The sequence below is a fragment of the Ictidomys tridecemlineatus genome, chromosome 10 (assembly GCF_052094955.1).
Source record: "Ictidomys tridecemlineatus isolate mIctTri1 chromosome 10, mIctTri1.hap1, whole genome shotgun sequence".
Taxonomy (NCBI): Eukaryota; Metazoa; Chordata; class Mammalia; order Rodentia; family Sciuridae; genus Ictidomys; species Ictidomys tridecemlineatus.
The window spans coordinates 91,617,364-91,636,345 of NC_135486.1; the positions used below are offsets into that span (position 1 = coordinate 91,617,364).

At 33.1% G+C, this 18,982-nt stretch overlaps 1 protein-coding gene across 2 annotated transcripts in view; it reads right to left on the reverse strand.

The window, feature by feature from the left end:
* Ccdc7 (coiled-coil domain containing 7) overlaps window positions 1-18,982 on the reverse strand; it is a 233,702-nt gene that overhangs the window by 4,783 nt on the left and 209,937 nt on the right. The window contains exons 28-29 of one of the 2 annotated variants that reach the window (XM_078023431.1): window positions 6,430-6,645; window positions 1,978-3,603 (exon numbers count right to left, since the gene is read on the reverse strand). In XM_078023431.1, coding sequence (XP_077879557.1) covers window positions 6,590-6,645 — 56 coding nt within the window. In that variant the 3' untranslated portion in view covers window positions 1,978-3,603; window positions 6,430-6,589. Of the gene's footprint in view, window positions 1-1,977; window positions 3,604-4,054; window positions 4,223-6,429; window positions 6,646-18,982 lie in introns of those variants that run through there. The other variant, XM_078023429.1, reaches the window with a different exon arrangement.

The following is an 18,982-nucleotide window of genomic DNA, read 5'->3' on the forward strand; positions in this document are numbered from 1 at the left end:
GTATACTGTAGAGCCCCCATTGTTTGTCCAGCCTGGGGTAGGCCCAGTCTTTCATTTTTTTGGCCCTAAAGAAAGCAGAAGTGAGGTTGAAAATAGAGGTGGGCTGCTGCCATATCTGTTCTCATTCCCCCTGGCCACGTGGCTTTATGTCTCCTAATGTTGCTGGCAAAAACCGGGAGAGGTTTCTGCCCTATTGCGCAGAGATTTGCAATCCCATGCCAAATGTCCTGTCACAATTAAAACACCACCCACGAGAATGGTGTCTCCAGGATTGGGGCTGAAGTACCTGTTTTAAAGCCATGTGGAGTGTAAAACCTTGTAATTATGTAGGCCCAACATCCACAAAAAGGTGAATAAATTCAGAAACTGTCCCTTTCTTCCAATAGGGTAGGAGTATGTCCTGACAAACTTTATTGGCATTTTCAAATGCTAGCTGTTTAACTATGAATTCTGAGGCATTTGAGCCTCCGACTGACCTATTAGCTGTCTGATACACATGCGCTATGAAATCAGAGAATTTTTCTTCTCATCTCTGTTTTATCTGGCTAAAATCTAACTTCACTTGATCCTGGGAAGATAGCTCAAGCCATGTTCTTTTGGCACATGCAGTGATCTGATCATAAATGGCTAGATCATAATTCAATTGTTTTTAGGTCCGAAAATTCTCCAATTCCTTTTAACACCTCCAAAGGGGCATCAAAGTCTTGCCTTATATTCCTCTCAGCCTGTTCAGAACAATAATCAGTCCAGTGAGATTGACAAAGGACATAATCAACCCCCAAAAGGCAAGCCTTTGACATTGAAATCCAGTCTTTTGGGGGTACAGGCTTGTGGCATAACAAATCAAGCAGGCTTTGCACAAAGGGTGAGTATGGACCATAGGGACTGCAAGTGCTTTTGAGCTCCTTAAGAGTCTTAAAAGGAAAGGCAATGTGTACACGGGCATGCTGCTTGTATTTGTTAATCTGCTCAAAGACTGGAAAAAACTGAAAACCTGTACTGTCTTCCCTGGCTTCTTGCATTCTTCTAAGACTATGTTGTAGGGTTGTAAGCATGGCGACCACCAGTTCAGAGTAATTATTGAACCCCATTCTCCTGGAGGAGAGTGGCTGAATTCGGATGGCGTGTGCCGAAGCCAGCTAGATATAATTTAGTAAAACCTTCCTCCAGGTATTCCTCACCTTCTGACTGAGTCCCCTCGTAAATATCTTCCTGACCATCTTGTTCCTCTCCAATTTGAACCTGCCCAATGAAATCCAACTGGAGCTAGTTTCCTCTCTGGAACATACCCCTTGTTGCTCCTTTAAGCTGCTGTGTTTGACTTTTGATTTAGGTTTTGCCCCAAGGCTGCTTGTCTGCGAGCTGCAGACTGAGTGAAAATTGACTGTGTCCTCAGTCAAGCCACAGAAAGAGAGAACCCCTTGGAAACAGTCTTGGGCTGTTTCTCCTGATCCAAATGTCTAACAGCTCTCTGAAGCCCTTTCAGCAGGTCCTCAGGGGACCATTGGTCCTGATCTGGATCATCAAAAAGACACATTTCTAAAGTGGTCCAGACCTTCTGAACACTCTCTGTTGTCTTTTAGACACCTTGGCAGAGAGGCAAACTTTAAATAATTTTCTACGTAGCCTCTCCCAAATGTGTAAATCTGATGAATCTTGCTGACAAAACCATGGGCACACCTTGCTAACCATTTTTAGGAAACAAGCTAGCTGGGCTCTTCTGACTTGTTTGCCTCTCCGGTTGATTATTGTCTCCAGAATTGTTAAATACATTTTTATCTGAAGATGTGGAACTGCCCATGAAACTGTCTGCTTCCTCTGTGATTCCCCAAAGAATCACAGTTCACTAAATTTCTATAGCGCGCTCTCTCAGTCAACCTGAAAATTCACCCCAAGGGGTCCCGCAGGGGCAGCTGAACTTAAGTCGCTTGTGTGAATTTCCAAGGACACCAAATAAAACACAAACACACACTTTACCTTTAAACAAGCTTCAGGACGGCTCCTGCATTCTTGTCCTCAAGCTCCCCAAATGGGAGAGAGAGGGATATTTAGAGAAGGGGAGAGAGAGAGAGGGAAGGAGGGGGAAGGGGGAGGGCAGGCACACGTTTGGAAGTGGGCTTTTATTGGGAGGACAATCATTCTTAAAACGTTCCATCCAAAAAAGGTAAGAAGGGGCAGAATTACAACAGACACTTGGGTATAATTCAACACAAGGGCTGTAGGGCGACACCTACGTCTGGGGCAATGTTCAAGTCAATACAAGATGCAGGGATGGTAAAAGCCTCTCTGCTCCAAGATGGAAGATGCAAATCATTCAGAGTGGCTCCCCACAATTGATTAATAATATTAATTTTATTTACTTACTAATATTAGTTATTCTTAATTTAGCAAGGAGTGTTGATATAATATAATAAAGGATACATTGAATTCTGTTTTGAATCTGAGTAGAACTTTCCTTAATGGTCCCACTGAGTAACTCCCCTTTCAAATATATTAAATACATTATCTTATTTAATCTTCATGGCCATGAGAGACCATTTTCATAAATCATTTTCAACAATTCTGACAATAAGAAGCAGCAATACTTTTGGCTCCAGTTGCTATCCAAGGGCTCTACTTTTATTATCTCATTTAAAATGTTTTTCTTGGTTTCATTCTAGTTTCATCAGTAAGTATAACTTATTTGATTGTAGAATTTGACTCAATGTTAGAAACCACTTTTGATAGTGAGAGACTTTTTACAATCAAGTATGTGAGATCTCTGTAACTAGAGATACTTGGGTAGAGGTTGGATGATTATATTTCACATGTGAAGGAAATCCTATGTGGAGTAGGGAAATGCATTGTATATGATTTGATTTAATGCATCCTCTGAACTCTTAAAGACATGTATAGAAGGAGAGTAGATAAAGTGTAATTTCATCCTTTACTCAGGTCTCAGATGTATGTCTCAAATTTTTCAAAACTAAATTACTATGCTGATAGAGCATATATATTTTTTGCCTTAAAATTTGTGTTCCACTGAAAGGCACTAGAGACGTGACAAAGAAACCATTTTAATCCATTTCTAGGATCTTTAATGACTCTTGTATAGTGATCTCCTATAAAAACATGCACAAAATTAAATGTAGAAATTTAAATGCCTATTGATATTTTCTTTGTTAAGTAATAACCTATCAATATAAGCAGATTTTGAAACTGTGTAGTAATTTTTGGATTCTAAAATAATAAAATTCAATATATAATAGTATTAATTCATTTAGGCTGTCAAGGAGGTAGGAAAACAAAATATTAGCTAATAATATTTGGAAATATTAGAAGTTGATAAAAATTCTCCAAATTAAAAAAAACAAATCTTGATATTAAAAGAGACACATGAGAAGAAGTAGAAGGAAGAAGAGGAGGAGGCCAGGAGGAGGCTAGGAGGAGGAGAGGAAGGGGAGAGGAGGAGGATCGGGAGAAGGATGATGATAAATGGGAGAAGGAGGAGGAGGGATAAGGAGGGAGAGAAGGAAGAGGAGGAGGAAGAGGAAGAGAAGGAGGAAAAGGAGGAGGAGAAGGAGGAGAAAGATGATGATGGTGGTGGTAATCATAATCCATCATCTTAGGGCCAAAAAACAAAAACAAAACAACATAAAGATCTTAGATTACTATGTCATTTTTTCCCCTTTAAACTCTACTTCTTAACGCTATCCCTCTCATCAGTTAGATATGAGTTAAACTGATATATCATCTTAGTATCAGTTAAACTACGTATTTATTAGCAGCATTCTCATACAAATAAGTTGAGCTTATAAATAATATCTTATTGTTCAGCCAAAGCTGGTAGTATGCTTTGTAGTCTCACTAGTTTTAATAAATGTTACATAAATCAAGCCTTGGTTCTGCTCTCTTCAGTGTACATCTGGTTTTAATATAAAGAAGCAAAACAACATAACTTCTTTCCTAAGTTAAATTCTACCTGAAAGTGTAAGAAATGTATTCTCTATTATAGGATCATACAAAATAGTTTTGCAAATAAAATGACACTTAAATAACCATTCATTTTCAAAACTTCAGAGCACAAAAGTCATTTAATTGATTTTACACCATTGTAGAAGGCACTGCAGGGAAAACAGTGAATAGAAGCAAGCTGGAATTTCAACACAGAGCTCCTTTCTTACCATCAGTGACAGAGAGGCTATGATTTTAGTGGTTCAAGTTTATTCCATACAGTAGAGTTCTGAAAATTTACCAAATAATTGCAATTTTTATTTATTTCAACTTCTGATATACACACATACAAGCATTTCTGAAACTTTCAGAAATGTATGTCTTAGTATTGAAGTATATTTTATACTAAGTACATTTTGAAAATGCATAACACTTTTCAGAATATCTGAAGGCCTTGAATTTAAAAATCAATTATTTTTCTTTCAATAGTAAAATAGACTTCAAAGTGTCAGGAAACTTCATTGATCAAGAACTATCCATGAAGCTATCAATATGTTGGATTCTAGTAATTAAAGCTCTTTACTCATTGGTCCAACATCTCAAACATTTCTGTTAAAATTTCAGACCCATAAGTTACAATTACTGCCCATACCCTATTGAAAATTCCACTATATTTACCACCCCAGTGCTCAATGACTGAGACCAGAACACAGCATTCTGAAATTTGTTTTCTAAATCACAGGTAGGAATGTTGTTCCTGCAATCATGTAACCAACACACACACACACACATTTTGGTACCAGGGATTAAATCCAGAGGCACTTAACCACTGAGCCATATCCTCATCTCTTTAAATATTAAAAAAATATTTTATTTACAAATAGGGTTTCACTGAGTTACTTAGGACCTTGCTTAGTTGCTGAGGCTGGCTTTGAACTCAGAATCCTTTTGCCTCAGCCTCCAGAGCCACAGGGATTACAGGTGTGTGCCATTGCTCCTGGCTAAGGCTATTGATAATTCTTGAACTGTGTTCTCCAACATGAAATCCACACGCCATTGTTGTTATTAAACTTATGTAAAGTTGAAAATCTAGATTTTCGGTCACTCTAGCCCATATCAAGAGAGCTTATATACACACAGGTGCATTCTTATCTGGGTAGTCATGGAACAAACTTGAGGTGGATTTCATTTAGTTTAGTTTAGATAATTCAGAAACCAGCAACCCTGAGGAAAGTCTGCTATTCTAAGCTAAAACTTATTCTGAAAAAAGAATTCTACAAAGAAGTATAAGCCCACCTTTTCACAGCTCAGTTCAATTAATTTCTGCATACATTCTCTCTAAATCCTCACCAGAATTAATAGAAATATCATTAAGTTATCTCTGGGATCTTTTACAGTTTCAGAGAATACTGATAGTTGAATTGATGCTTAATTTGTAAATTTTTCTTTTCATATAAGTGGATCGTTTTCATTCTATATTAAATGTATGATGACAAATTATGTAGTATAGGAACTATTTCAAAAATTTTATTTCACTTTATGTTGTTTTAGAAAAAATCCAATTTTCCTTATTAAGTACTGACACAAAATATAACTCCAGGGTTGGGGCTGTGGCTCAGTGGTAGAGCACTTGCCTAGCAGGTGTGAGGCACTGGGTTCAATCCTCAACACCACATAAAAACAAATAAATAAAATAAACGTACTGTGTCCATATATAACTAAAAAATTTTAAAAAATAACTCCAAAATGTTTAGATTAGTATTCTTGCTCATTGCTCTAATTCTTTCTGGGGGGAGGGACAAAAACACTCAAGGCAAAAAAACAAAAACAAAAACAAAACAAAACAAAACAACAACAACAACAACAACAAAACATTCAAGTCTAGATATCTATGTCAATGATATCCCAGACTTGATTTAGGACAATCTCATTCAATAATGCTCAAACTCTCTAGGGGACAGTAAAAATATGATTAAAACTATTTTAATGTTACACAACATTTGGTTGGCAAAAGTTGTATTTTATGCCATTACAATTTCCACAAAATATGCTTTAACACATACTAGAAAGGTTACTGTTAATGTATTTTTACTTCTTTTCCATTTTTATTAAATTGGTTGTATAACAGTGTTTAAATATTAGCATTTTCTTTTCTTTCTTTTCTTTTTTTTGGTATTGGGGGTTGAACCCAGGGACACTTTACCACTGAGCTATATCCCAGCCCTTTGAATAATAATAATAATAATAATAATAATAATAATTATTATTATTATTATTATTATTTTAACAGGGTCTCACTAAGTTGTCAAAGATGGCCTTGGACTTGTGATCCTCCTTCCTCAATCTCCTAAGTAATCCACTGGGATTAGAGGTGTGCACCACTACACCAGGCTTAAACATTAGCATTTTCATTATCTGTGATTTTAAAAATACTTGTAACTTCTAAAAAACTAAAGTAAAAGGGATAGAGGAGCAATTTGAAACATTTGAACTCACCAGCTGCACTTAGGAGTCCTTCTGTGGAGCTAGGTCAGTGCGAGGGTATTTCTCATATTGTTCAATAAGCACTCATGTCAGTATTATTGTCAAAAGGCTTTCCCACTTCCAATTTTTATTGTTGTGTCCATGAATTTATTCATGTTGTTGATCTTTCTCACTAATACTTTCTTTTTTTCAAATCTGATCCAGATTTCTGTGTAGTAGTATTTAACACTTAAAAAAAAGATATTGTGTAAATTGAAAAACATGGTTTTGTTTAATTTTATTATACTTGATATAATTTTAATTATATTTGATATCATTGAAAAACAGGATATATGAATAGTATACTATAGCTAGTGTCAGAAGCATTCAGAGGTCTTGTTAAAATAAATTTTGCTGGACCTTAGCCCCGGAGCTTCTGATTCAGTAAGTGTGGAATGGGGCCCAAGCATTTGTATATTTAACAAGTTCCCAAATGATGTCAATGCTACTAGATTCTTCAATCATACTTTGAGAATCATTGATAGAGTAATTTTAAAAGTTCAACTCAAAATTCATAGAAATTCCATTTTTTTACTAACAAAATATATAAGCTTAATATGCATGTAGTTCTTCAAAAGATCAATTGGTTTTAAATGAAAGGCTAACTGCAAAAGAAAAGCATAAAGAGAAATTAATGTCAGGAAGAAATTAAAGGAAAGTCCATTTGGGGCAGAAGACTTATCTTGAAGTTGATGGAAACCAAGACTGAGTCATAAAATATCAATTACCATGATGTTATTGCAACTTTTTTTGTTATAAGAGAAAAACTGGAAATGATCAAAGGGTCCATTTAGTAGAGTTTTAGTCAAATAGATTATGGTAGGTTCAAATATAGAGGACTTAAAATGAATTAGATTTGGACATGTTGATATGGAGATTTCAATATATATTAATATACTTTAAAAATTGAAAATGGGGACTGGGGTCAAAAAATAAGGAGGGAGAAGAAGAAAAGAAGTGAAAATATAGAGAAGATGCACTATTTCTTTGAATAATATATAAATATTATTCAAAGAAATATATAGTTAAATACATATTTATATTAATATACTTAGTTTTTTAAATTAAAATATAATTATATGTGTTTATAAATCTACATATATATTACTTTCAGCACAGTGAGCATATTGCTATAAGTGTGTTTTCTCTTAAAATTGTGCAATGAACAACTAAGGCTAATTTATTTTGGGGAAAAGAATTTGGTGAAGGAAATTTTGATTTCAATTATTAGTTATATACTTTTTTATGTAAGTTTGCATTTCTAACTGCATGTATGTATTATTTATAGTTTAAAAACATCAATAATTCACAATACTACATTGAGTAGTATAAAAAGGGACAATAACAAATATCATCAATTATATACATAAATAACAACCTTCATACAGGGCTGGTCAGACCATAAAAATGTGATAGCCATTTTGGAAAATAGTGTGCCTGCTTCTTAAAAATTAAGCATAAATTCCCTGTACAACTAGCAATTCTATTAATAGGTGTACATGCAATAAAAATAAAAACATATATACACAAAAACACTTGCTTATGAAGGTTCACAGTGACATTATTAAAGATAGCCCCAATGTGGAAACAAGGCAAATGCCCATCAACTGGTGAACAGATAAACACAATGTGACAAATCCTATTTCATTAGTAGAAAAGAATAAAGTATAGGTGAACTTTGAAAACATTAAGATTTTTAGTTTCTGGTCTGGCATGTAGAAACCTGGAAGTAATCTCTACTGTTCACACAACAAGAAAAAGGCTGACCAAAGTGCAAATCAACAACTCTTTTTAGATTCATCTGAGAATTGTGGTCATAGGGCAAACCAATGTTCCTAAAATGAAAGACAGGCAGATACAGAGAATCACAACTTACTCAAAGCAAAAACTCCATGGAAACCAGCACCATGGCAGGAAAACCTAGTCTATAATTGTGTAATTATAGAGACTCAGTGTACACAAATTTGTTTAAAAACTCCAGGGTGACAGTCTGTTTTAGTCAGCTTTTTCACTGCTGTGACTAAATGACCCAACCAGAACAATTTTAAAGGAAAGAAAGTGTATTTGAGGGCTCATAGTTTCAGAGATCTTAGTCCATAGAAGGCCAGCTCCATTCCTTAGGGCTCCAGGCAAGGCAAAACATCATCGTGGAAGGTTGTGGCAGAAGGAAACAGCTCACATGTTGATCAGAGACCAGAGACTACACTTGCCAGACACAAATATATACCCCAAAGCCATTCCCCAATTCCCACCTCCTCTAGCCACACCCTAACACTTCAGTTACTACTCAGTTAATCCCTATCAGGGGATTAAATCACTGATTGGGTTAAGGCTCTCACAACCCAATCATTTCTTCTCTGAACCTTCTCACATTGTCTCTCATGTGAGCTTTTGGGGGACACTATATCTAAACCATAACGCAGTCTTAAAGGGACACAACAGTTCTACCTCAAGGAATCCTGATCAAGTTTTCATACTAAATATCAAAGAAAACTCTTTCATGCTAAAAACAGGCATTTAGAAGTATTTTATAAAAGCAAGCATTTAAAAGTATTCCAAGAATAATCTAATAAGCTGTTCTCTTTAACAAGGCCTGCCCTCACAAAAAAGAAAACAAAATCATACCAAATCCAACCAAAGAAAAACAAAATACTTTCCAAGAGTTTAACCATTGGAATTTTATCAGAACACTTTTCACCTGGGGAAAGAGAATACTCAACCCTAGCGCTGTCTAGTTTTATGGTGTCTCCTAAGGTGGAGTCAGTGGTTACAGAGAAGTACTTTTGAAGGTCAAAATCCAAGGCATAGGTTCACTAAAAGATAGATCTAATTAAAGAACTATAGAATGCTTTTCTCACCCATTCCCATCACCACTGTCAATAGGGTTACTACTATATAGTAATATGGACTACAATTATGAGAATCATGTGACATGGACAATATTTAAGAAGTCCAAAGACAATAGGGAAAAATTAGGATATCTTTGAAAGTTCAGCCTTTTATAGCTACAGTACAGCAAATAGTGAACATAGAGAGATTCCTAGCCAGATGAACAGTGCCTAACACTATAGATCATTTACTTTTTAAAAATAAAGTATATATGTCTCTCTGGTAATCAAAAATTGCAAAGCGTAAAAAAGACAAAAAAGAATTAAGTTACAGTTTGATGAAACAGAGGAAACATTAGAGCCAGATTTAGATATGGCAGGAATGTTACAATGATCTGATTGGGAATTTAAAATAATTATGATTAATATGCTAACGGCTCTAATGGATAAAAATACAAGAACATATGGGCAATATAAGCAGAGAGATACAAATTCTAAGAAAAAAATTACTAAATATCAAAACCAATGAAACTATAATAAAGAATTCAGAAAGTGGCTAGGCACAGCTGAGGAAAAATATCTATGCTTAAATGTGAGTAGAAATTTCCAAAATGGAGAAACTAAAAAAACCAAACAAACAAAAAAATAGAATACTCAATAACTATGGGACAACTACAGAAGGTATAAATATGAATCATGAGAATACAGAAAGAAAAGAGAGAAAGAACAGAAGCATTTAAAGCGATAATGACTGAGAATTTCCCAAAATTAATGTAAGAAACCAAACCATGGATCCTGGAAGCTCAGAGAACATCAGGCATAACAAAGGCTATAAAATTCCTACAGCTGCCACTCAATATTCAAATTGTAGAAAACAAAAGATAAATTTTAGAAAGATTCTGAAGGAAAAGATACTTTAATTGTAGTGCAGCAAAGATAAAACTACAGCAAACTTCTCCTTGGAAACCATATAAATAAAAGGAGACTAGAGTAAAATAATATAAATATTGAGGCAAAAAAACTGTCCCAACAAAGAAGAATTCTGTACTCTGTGAAACTATTTTTTTTCAAATACTAAGAGAAAAAAAAAACTTTCTCAAACAAAAATCAAGGGAATTTGTTGGCAGTAGTTCTGCATTGCAAAAAATGTTAAAAAATTCTTCAGAGAAAAATAAAAATAATATGTTAGAAACTCAGCTCTACATAAAGGAAAGGCACCAAAGATGGAACAAGTGAAGGTAAACTAAAGCATTCATGTTTCTTAATATTTATTGATCTAATAGACAAGAGCTTATTCAAAATAATATTAGCAATAATGTATTCAATTTTATATGCTTATAAATAAGAGAAATGAATGATAGCAATGACATAAAAGTTGGAAGGGAGGAATTAGGATTATTTTATTTTTACCTTATGTAAACTTGCACTACAGATGAAGTGGTATAGTGTTATTTAAAAGTGGATCTGGATTAACGTAAATTGTTTTGTTACTATAAATGTACATTTCAAACTTTTAAGCAACTGCTAAAAAATTAAGAAGAGGACATATAATTGCTATGCTAATCAAGGAGAGAAAATGGAATCAAATAAAATTTGAAAAAGCCAGAAAAAATGGATAAAACAGAAACAAAAAAAGGGTAATGGATAGAAAACAGTGACAAGTATGGTAAATATCATTCCAACTATATCAAAGATCATTTTAAACATCAATGATGTAAATATACAAATTAAAAGACAACACCAATTAAATGACAGAAATTGGTTCAAATAACAAGATCCAACTTGCTCTCCATAAGAAACACTTTAAATATATGATCACCTATAGAATAAAAAGTAAGGGAATAGAGAAAAATAAACCATGCTAATTTTATAATTCTTAAGTTATATTCATTTCAGACAATGAAGATTCCATAGCAAAGAAAATTATAAAATGAGGGCATTACATGATGATAAAAAGGCCAATTTTCCAAGAGGATATACAGATATTACTGTGTACAAGCCTAAGAGACATCAAAATATGTGAGTGAAAGCTGATGACTACAAGACGAAATAGATGAATCCATTGTTATAGCTGGAGACCTAATCACTCCTGAGTCATAGAGATATTCATCAGGCAGAAAACCAGTAAGGACTTCAATCAACCAGATATAACTAACATCTATATTCTATTTCAACCAACAACAGCAGATTCTTTTCAAGTTTACATGAAACATCATTAAAATAGACCATGTCCTGGGCCATAAAACACAACTGAAATAATTTAAAAGAATAATCATACAACTTCTATTCCCTACCCACAATGGAATTAAAGTAGAGTCAGTTACAGAAAGATAGCTTGATTGGTAGTTTTTCATCTCATTTTGTTGTTTTTTATTGGTGCTAAGATTTTGAACTCCTTTTATTTAATCTATATATTAATCCTGTATTTTAAGAGTAGCTGGCAAAGATTTTCTCCCATTCAGTAGGGTTTCTTCACACTGTTTTTCCTTTGCTATCCAGATGATTTTAGTTTGATGCCACCCCATTTATTGATTTCTGGTATTATTTTCTAAGCTATAGGAGAACCATAGGACTCCTATTGCCTATATGTTGGAGTGTTTTCCCTGTTCTCTTTGCAGTTTAAAAGTTTCTGGTCTTATCTCAAGGTCTTAGATCCATTTTGAGTTGACTTTTGTGCAAGGTGTGACAAAGATCTAATTTCAAGCTTTTACATAGGGATATTCTGTTTTCTCAGCACCATTTGTTAAGGAGTAGAATCTCCTTTCTTTAACATAAGTGTTTTTGCATCTTGTTCAATAATCAACTGACAGTAGTTTGTCTTTTTGTCTTTTATTCTGTTCCACTGGTGTAAATGTATTTATGCCAGTGCCCCTTTTCAATTATTGGGAAAATGAAGTAAATAGACACTTCCCAAAAGAAGTACATGGTGCCCAAAGTAAGAAGAACAATTCAGCAGCAAATACAGTAGAAAGCAAGAAATAATTAAAATTAGAGCTGAAATCGATGAAATCGAAACAAAAGAAACAATTAAAAAAATTGACAAAACCAAAGTAGTGGCTTAATCTCTAGTAGAAACTATCTTGCTTGCTTGAGAAACCAAAAGACAGAGGATGAGGCAGCCACTACAAATGAAAAGTGAAAGAGTTCCAAGACACTTGGTAGGGTTCTAAGACTTCAACAATACCAGCTAAGCCAAAAGAACTGAACAGAGATTTCAGAGTTTGGGACAAAATTCAGTAAACTGCCTGTTAAAGTGCAATAAAAATGTAAGCACTTCAGAGGAACATAGTAGAATCCAGAACTGTTCTAGCATTTCATGAATCAAGTTCAGGCTAATCCAAAATTACTAGATATAAAGAAATTGAAAAGCATATCCCATTTTCAAGGAGAAAGGTAATCAATAGAGACTAACCCTGAGATATCATAATGAACTTGTTCTCATGACTCAGAAATATACTGATAAAGATTAAATAAAATATGACAGTATAGTGATATGTCTGACACCTTATAATGCTGTTAAATTTTAAAGGTATCATTGCACTTTTTAGGGCTCCAAGCAATGGTGCGAAGTAATGAAAGCACCACATATTATCCATATCATATCTACTCAGCTCTACTATGGACAATGCCTACATGAATGTCTGCACCACATATTATCCATATCATATCTACTCAGCTCTACTATGGACACTGCTTACATGAATGTCTGTGGCAGTTAAGTTTATTTATGGACATTAAAATTTGAATTTTGTATAATTATCATGTGCCATGAAATTTTCTCTCCACTCCAACCATTAAAAATGCAAAAATATTCTTAGCTTCTAAGCCATACAAAAATAAATGGCAGGCTAAATATGGTTCACAAATCATAGATTCTTGATTCCTTATATAGTACATAAGACAAAAGGACTAAGAGATGTAAAAGATTCAATTCTGTAGGAAGGTCAGTTTCCCTTACGTTAATTTATAAGTTTAGGAAAATAGCTATCAAAATCCTAGTACAATTTAAAAAGTAGAACTTAACTGATTTAAAAATGTATCTGGCAAAATAAATATACAAGAATAATAATAACATAAAAATATTTAGAAAATAAAATAATTCCAGAAAGTTACCTGCCTAGCAGATACACAGAATAACCATAAATCTACGATACTTTAAAACAGTGTGATATGGGTACAAACAAAAACTGATAGTTCAATGGAATACAGCAAATAATCTATAAAGAGAAACACATATAGAAACCCAATATATATATAGAAAAGTTGACATTTCAAATTAGTGGTAAAGTATGAGTTCCTTAACAAATACTGCTGGGTTAACCAGATTTTTGAGGTTTGATCCTTATTTTAGATAAAAAATACAAATCAAACCAAACAAACCAAACAAAAACTCAACAACTAAAAGCTCATAAAAGCCATAATAGTATTAGAAAAAAATGTAGAAAACATTAAAAATCCTTATTATGATGAAATATTTTCAAAACATAAATCCAGAAGGCAAAAGGAAAGGATTACATATTTTATAAAAAAGTAGTATTAACAAAATAAAATGCAAGTAGCAGATTAAATACCAACAACATATATAACCAAAAAAGATTCAAAGCCATACCATACAAAGTACAACCATAAACAAAAAGTGTAAACATTTACTGAGTACATATTATAGGCCAGGTACTGTATTTACATTAATTAGCTTACTGAGCCTTCAATAATGGGGTGTATACTATTATTGTCCCATTTTTCAGGAGTCTGGCTTATCTAAAGGCTATGCTACTTGGGAGGCTGAGGCAGGAGGATTGCTTGAGCTCAGGACTTTGAGGCCCACCTGGGCAACATAGTGATACTACTACTACTAGTACTACTGCTACTATTACCACCATTCCTACTGCTAACAAAAATGACAAACATGGTTAAAATTCCATTTTTCTGATGAGGAAAATAGGCAAAGAGGAGTTAGGTAGTTTTGACTAGGGGAAAACTCAGTGGGATGCTAAGGAAAGATATGAAGATAGCAAAAAGATAAGATGGGTATCATATGAAGGAAGAAACACAAATGGCTAATAGACAAATGAAAAGAGACTAGTATTATTATTAAAGTATCAGTGATATACCTTTTTTTCTCCATCAGATTGGTATGTATTATATAAATAATATATAGTGCTATCTTTTATATTTTCAAATATTATGTATGTAGTTGTGATTATTATACATGCACATTATTTTACAACTTACTTTTCTTTAACAACAGGTTTGAACTTTAATAAAAATAATACATGTAAAAAAATAAATACAGGCCTGGGGTTGTAGCTCAGTGATAGAGCACTTGCCTAGCAAGTGTGAGGCCCTGGGCTTGATCCTCAGCACCACATAAAAATAAGTAAATAAAATAAAGGCATTGTGTCCAACTATACCTAAAAGAGAAATATTTAAAAAAGAAATACAAATGGCCAAATAATTATATGAAAATATCAGCATCTCTAATTATTAGGGAAATGCAAATAAAAACCTCACTGAGATTTCATCTTACTCCAGTTAAAATGGCAATCATCAAGAACAAAATAACACTAAGTGTTGGTAAGGATATGAGGAAAAAGAAACTCTTATACAGTGTTGATGGGAATGTAAATTACTATCACCATTAAGGAAATCAGTATGAAATTTACAATACTACAAATAAGAAACCAACATAATTATAGTTATAGAAGACAAATCTAAAGTCTATTAAAGTTTATGTATAATTTTTACTACTAAATTGAATCTAAAAAATGGAACATTTTAGAAAGGAAAAATATATCATTAACACTGATTAAAAAATGAAGTAGATCTTTAGTCTAATTGAGCTATCTCATGTACAATCAGAGAAATGAAAAGTTGTGCTCCATTTGTGTACAATGAATCAAAATACATTCTGCTATCATGTATAACTAATTAGAACAAATTAAAAAATTAGAAAATGAAGTAGGAATTTAAACAAACTATATAATTACTATAGAAGAGAGTGGAAAAAATAATGAAGATATATAACAGAAAATGCATGAAGACTGGATGATTTTATGACTAAATTTTGTCTAGACTTATAAAAAGAGGATGTCAATCTTGTATGATTTTTCCTGAAAGTAAATAAATAAATAAGTAAATAAATAAAAAAAAGGAGAAATCCCACCGCTGTGTTTTGATACCTATTATCTACTCTCTCACCATTGAAACATACACTTCCTAATCTTTAGTAATTTCTGTTCTATTCTCTGCTTTGGTGTGATCAACTTTCTAAAGGTTCTATAAAACAGCAAGAGTATACAGTATTTATCTTTCTGTATCTGATTTATTTTCATGAAACATAATGTGTTCCAGTTCCTTCCATGTTGCTATAAATTATAGGATTTCTTTTTTATGACTGAATAATATTTAATTGTGTACATATACCACATTTTGAATCCATTCATTCACCAATTGACTTATCAGTTGATTTCATATATTAGCTATTGTATTTGGATAGTACTCCAGTAATTATGGGAGTACAGGTAGGGTTTTTAAAGATTTTATTTTTCAGTTGTAGGTGAACACAATACCTTTATTTTGTTTTTATGTGGTGCTGAGGATAGAACCCAGTGCCTCACACATGCTAAGTGAGTGCTCTTCCTCTGAGCCACAATCTCAGCCCTTCAGGTATCTTTTTGATATAATGACTTCATTTCCTCTGGATATGTAACCAGTAGGGTGTCATGTGGTACTTTTATTTTCACTTTTTTGAGGAACTTTCATATTGTTTTCTATAATAGCTGTACTAATTCAATTTACATCACTATCAATAGTATGAAAGGATTTCCTTTCTCTACACCCTTGCCATCACTCATTATTTTTTGGCTTTTCATTATAGCCATTCCAACTGAGGTAAAGTGGTATGTCATTGTGGTCTTGTTTGGCATTTCCATGATGATTAATGATATTATTCAATATACATGTTTTTCATTTGAGAATTATCTCTACAGATCAGTTACATATTTTATTTTATTTTACTTATTTTTTTTACACAAATGGAGTACAACTTTTCATTTCTGTGGCTGTCCATGATGCAGAGTCACCATTCATGCAACCATACACATACATAGGGTAATAATGTCTACTCATTCCACCATCTTTCTCACCCCCATATCCCCTCCCTTCCTCTCACTTCCCTCTACCTAATCCAAAGTTCCTCCATTCTTACCTTGCCACCCCTCTCCCCATTATGGATCATCATTTGGCCTTTGGATTTTTGGGATTGGTTTACTTCACTTAGCATGATATTCTCAAACTCCATAATTTACCTGTGAATGGCATGATTTCATTCTTTTTTAAGGCTGAGTAATATCCTGTTGTGTATATATACCACAGTTTCTTTATGTATTCATCTTTTGAGGAACATCTAAGTTGGTTCCACAGTTTAGCTCGTGTAAATAGAGATGCTATAAACATTGAAATGGCTGTGTCATGGTAGTATGTTGATTTTAAGTCCTTTGGGTATAGTCTGAGGAGTGGAACAGCTAGGCCAAATGGTGGTTCCAAGTTTTCTGAGAAATCTCCATATAGTTTTGCAGAGTGGTTTGCACCAATTCTCAATCCCACTAGAAGTAAATAAGTGTACCTTTCCCCTGACATCCTCGCCAATACTTATTGTTGCTTGTATTCTTGATAATTGACATTCTGACTGGAATAGGATGAAATCTTAAGACTAGTTTTGATTTGCATTTCTCTAGTTGCTAGAGATGTTGAACTTTTTTTATATATATTTGTTGATCTTTTTCTATGAAGTGTCGGCTCAGTTTCTTATCCCATTTATTGATTGGGTTATTTGTTTTTTTTGGTGCTAAGTTTTTTGAGTTCTTTATATATCCTGGAGATTAGTGCGCTGATATGCATGTGGTAAATATAGAGACAAACCCACATACTTACTATTATCTTATAATAGACAAAGGTTCTGAAAACGTACATTGGAGAAAAGATAATCTCTTCAACAAATGGTGCTGGGAAAACTGGAAATCCATATGCAGCAAAATGAAATTAAATCCCAATCTTTCATCATGCCCAAAACTCAACTCAAAGTGGATCAAGGACCTAGGAATTAAACCAGAGACTCTGTGGCTGAAATAGAAAAAAAAAAGCAGGCCCAAATATTCATCATGTCAGCTCAGGGTCTGACTTTCTTTCTTTCTTCTTCTTTTTAAAAATACCTTTATTTTATTTATTTAGTTTTTGGCCAGGTTCTGACTTTCTTAAGACTTCCAAAGCTCAAGGAATAAAATCAACAATCAATAAATGGGATGGATTCAAAGTAAAAAGTTTCTTCTCAGCAAAGAAAACAATCAGTGATATGAAGAAAGAGCTTACAGAATGGGAGAAAATATTTACCATATGCACATCAGATAGAGAATTAATCTCCAATTACCCATTTAAAAACTGACCATATTATGCCCCATGAAATTTGAGTATAAATTATGGTTGAGATAATAGGTCACACAAATTTAGGATTCCTACTTTTGATATCTGTGCAATAATGATATATTTATGGGAAACACATACTAAGGTACTTAGGGGAAAAGGATCATATTTCTCTAAGTTTCATAGGATCATATTTCTCTACAGTTCAAAAACAAATAATATTTGTTGGAAAGGATCATATTCTCCAAGTTTCAAAGGATCATATTTCTCTACAGTTCAAAAACAAATAATATTTGTTGGAAAGGATCATATTCTCCAAGTTTCAAAGGATCATATTTCTCTACAGTTCAAAAACAAATAATAATTGTTGTATACACATTTACTTATTAACATAGAGAAAATTATAAAGTAAAAAGTACAGGATTAAACAATTAGTGATTCTGGTAGAAGTTGTATGGGAATTCCCTTTAGAATATCCTTGTCTATATATTTACATTGATAGAAAAATAAAAAAGGTTTAAAAACCATAATACATAAAATTCTTCCTATTATAACAAAAGGCAACCAATGGCAAAATGGGCAAAGAATATAAATCGGCAATTAAGTCAATGATAGAATAATATGCCTACTTTTCATTAAAATAAAAACAATTCTTATTGAAGATGAAAATTTTGATTGTGTATTTTTATTTCAAATGATTTACTTATAAATTGTGGTAAATGATACATATCATAAAACTTGACATTTTAATCATTTCTAAGTGTACAGTTTAGTGGTATTAAGTACATTCATCTTATAGTGTACCCATAACCACCATCTAATGCCAGACCATTTTTTTATCTTGCAAAACTGAAACTCTGTGTTCATTAAAAAATAATTCACCCTTACCACATACTCAACCCCTGGCAACCACATTCTACTTACTCTATGAATCTGGCCATTCTAAATACCTCACATGAGTGGAATCATATGTATTTCTCTTTGTGACTGACTTATTTCACTTACCATAGTCTTCCAGATTTATTTATGTTGATATGTGTGTTAGAATTTCTTTCCTTTATAAGAATGAATAATAATCCATTGTATGTACATATTACATTTTGTTTAGCCATTCATCTACAACGGGCACTTGGGCTTTTAAAAAATTTACCTTTTAACTATTATAAATAAAGCTACTAAACATGGCTATGTGAATCTCTGTTCATGTCTCTGTTTTCTTTCTTTTTAATTTATTTTTATTTATATATAACACTGGAATGCATTACAATTCTTATTACATA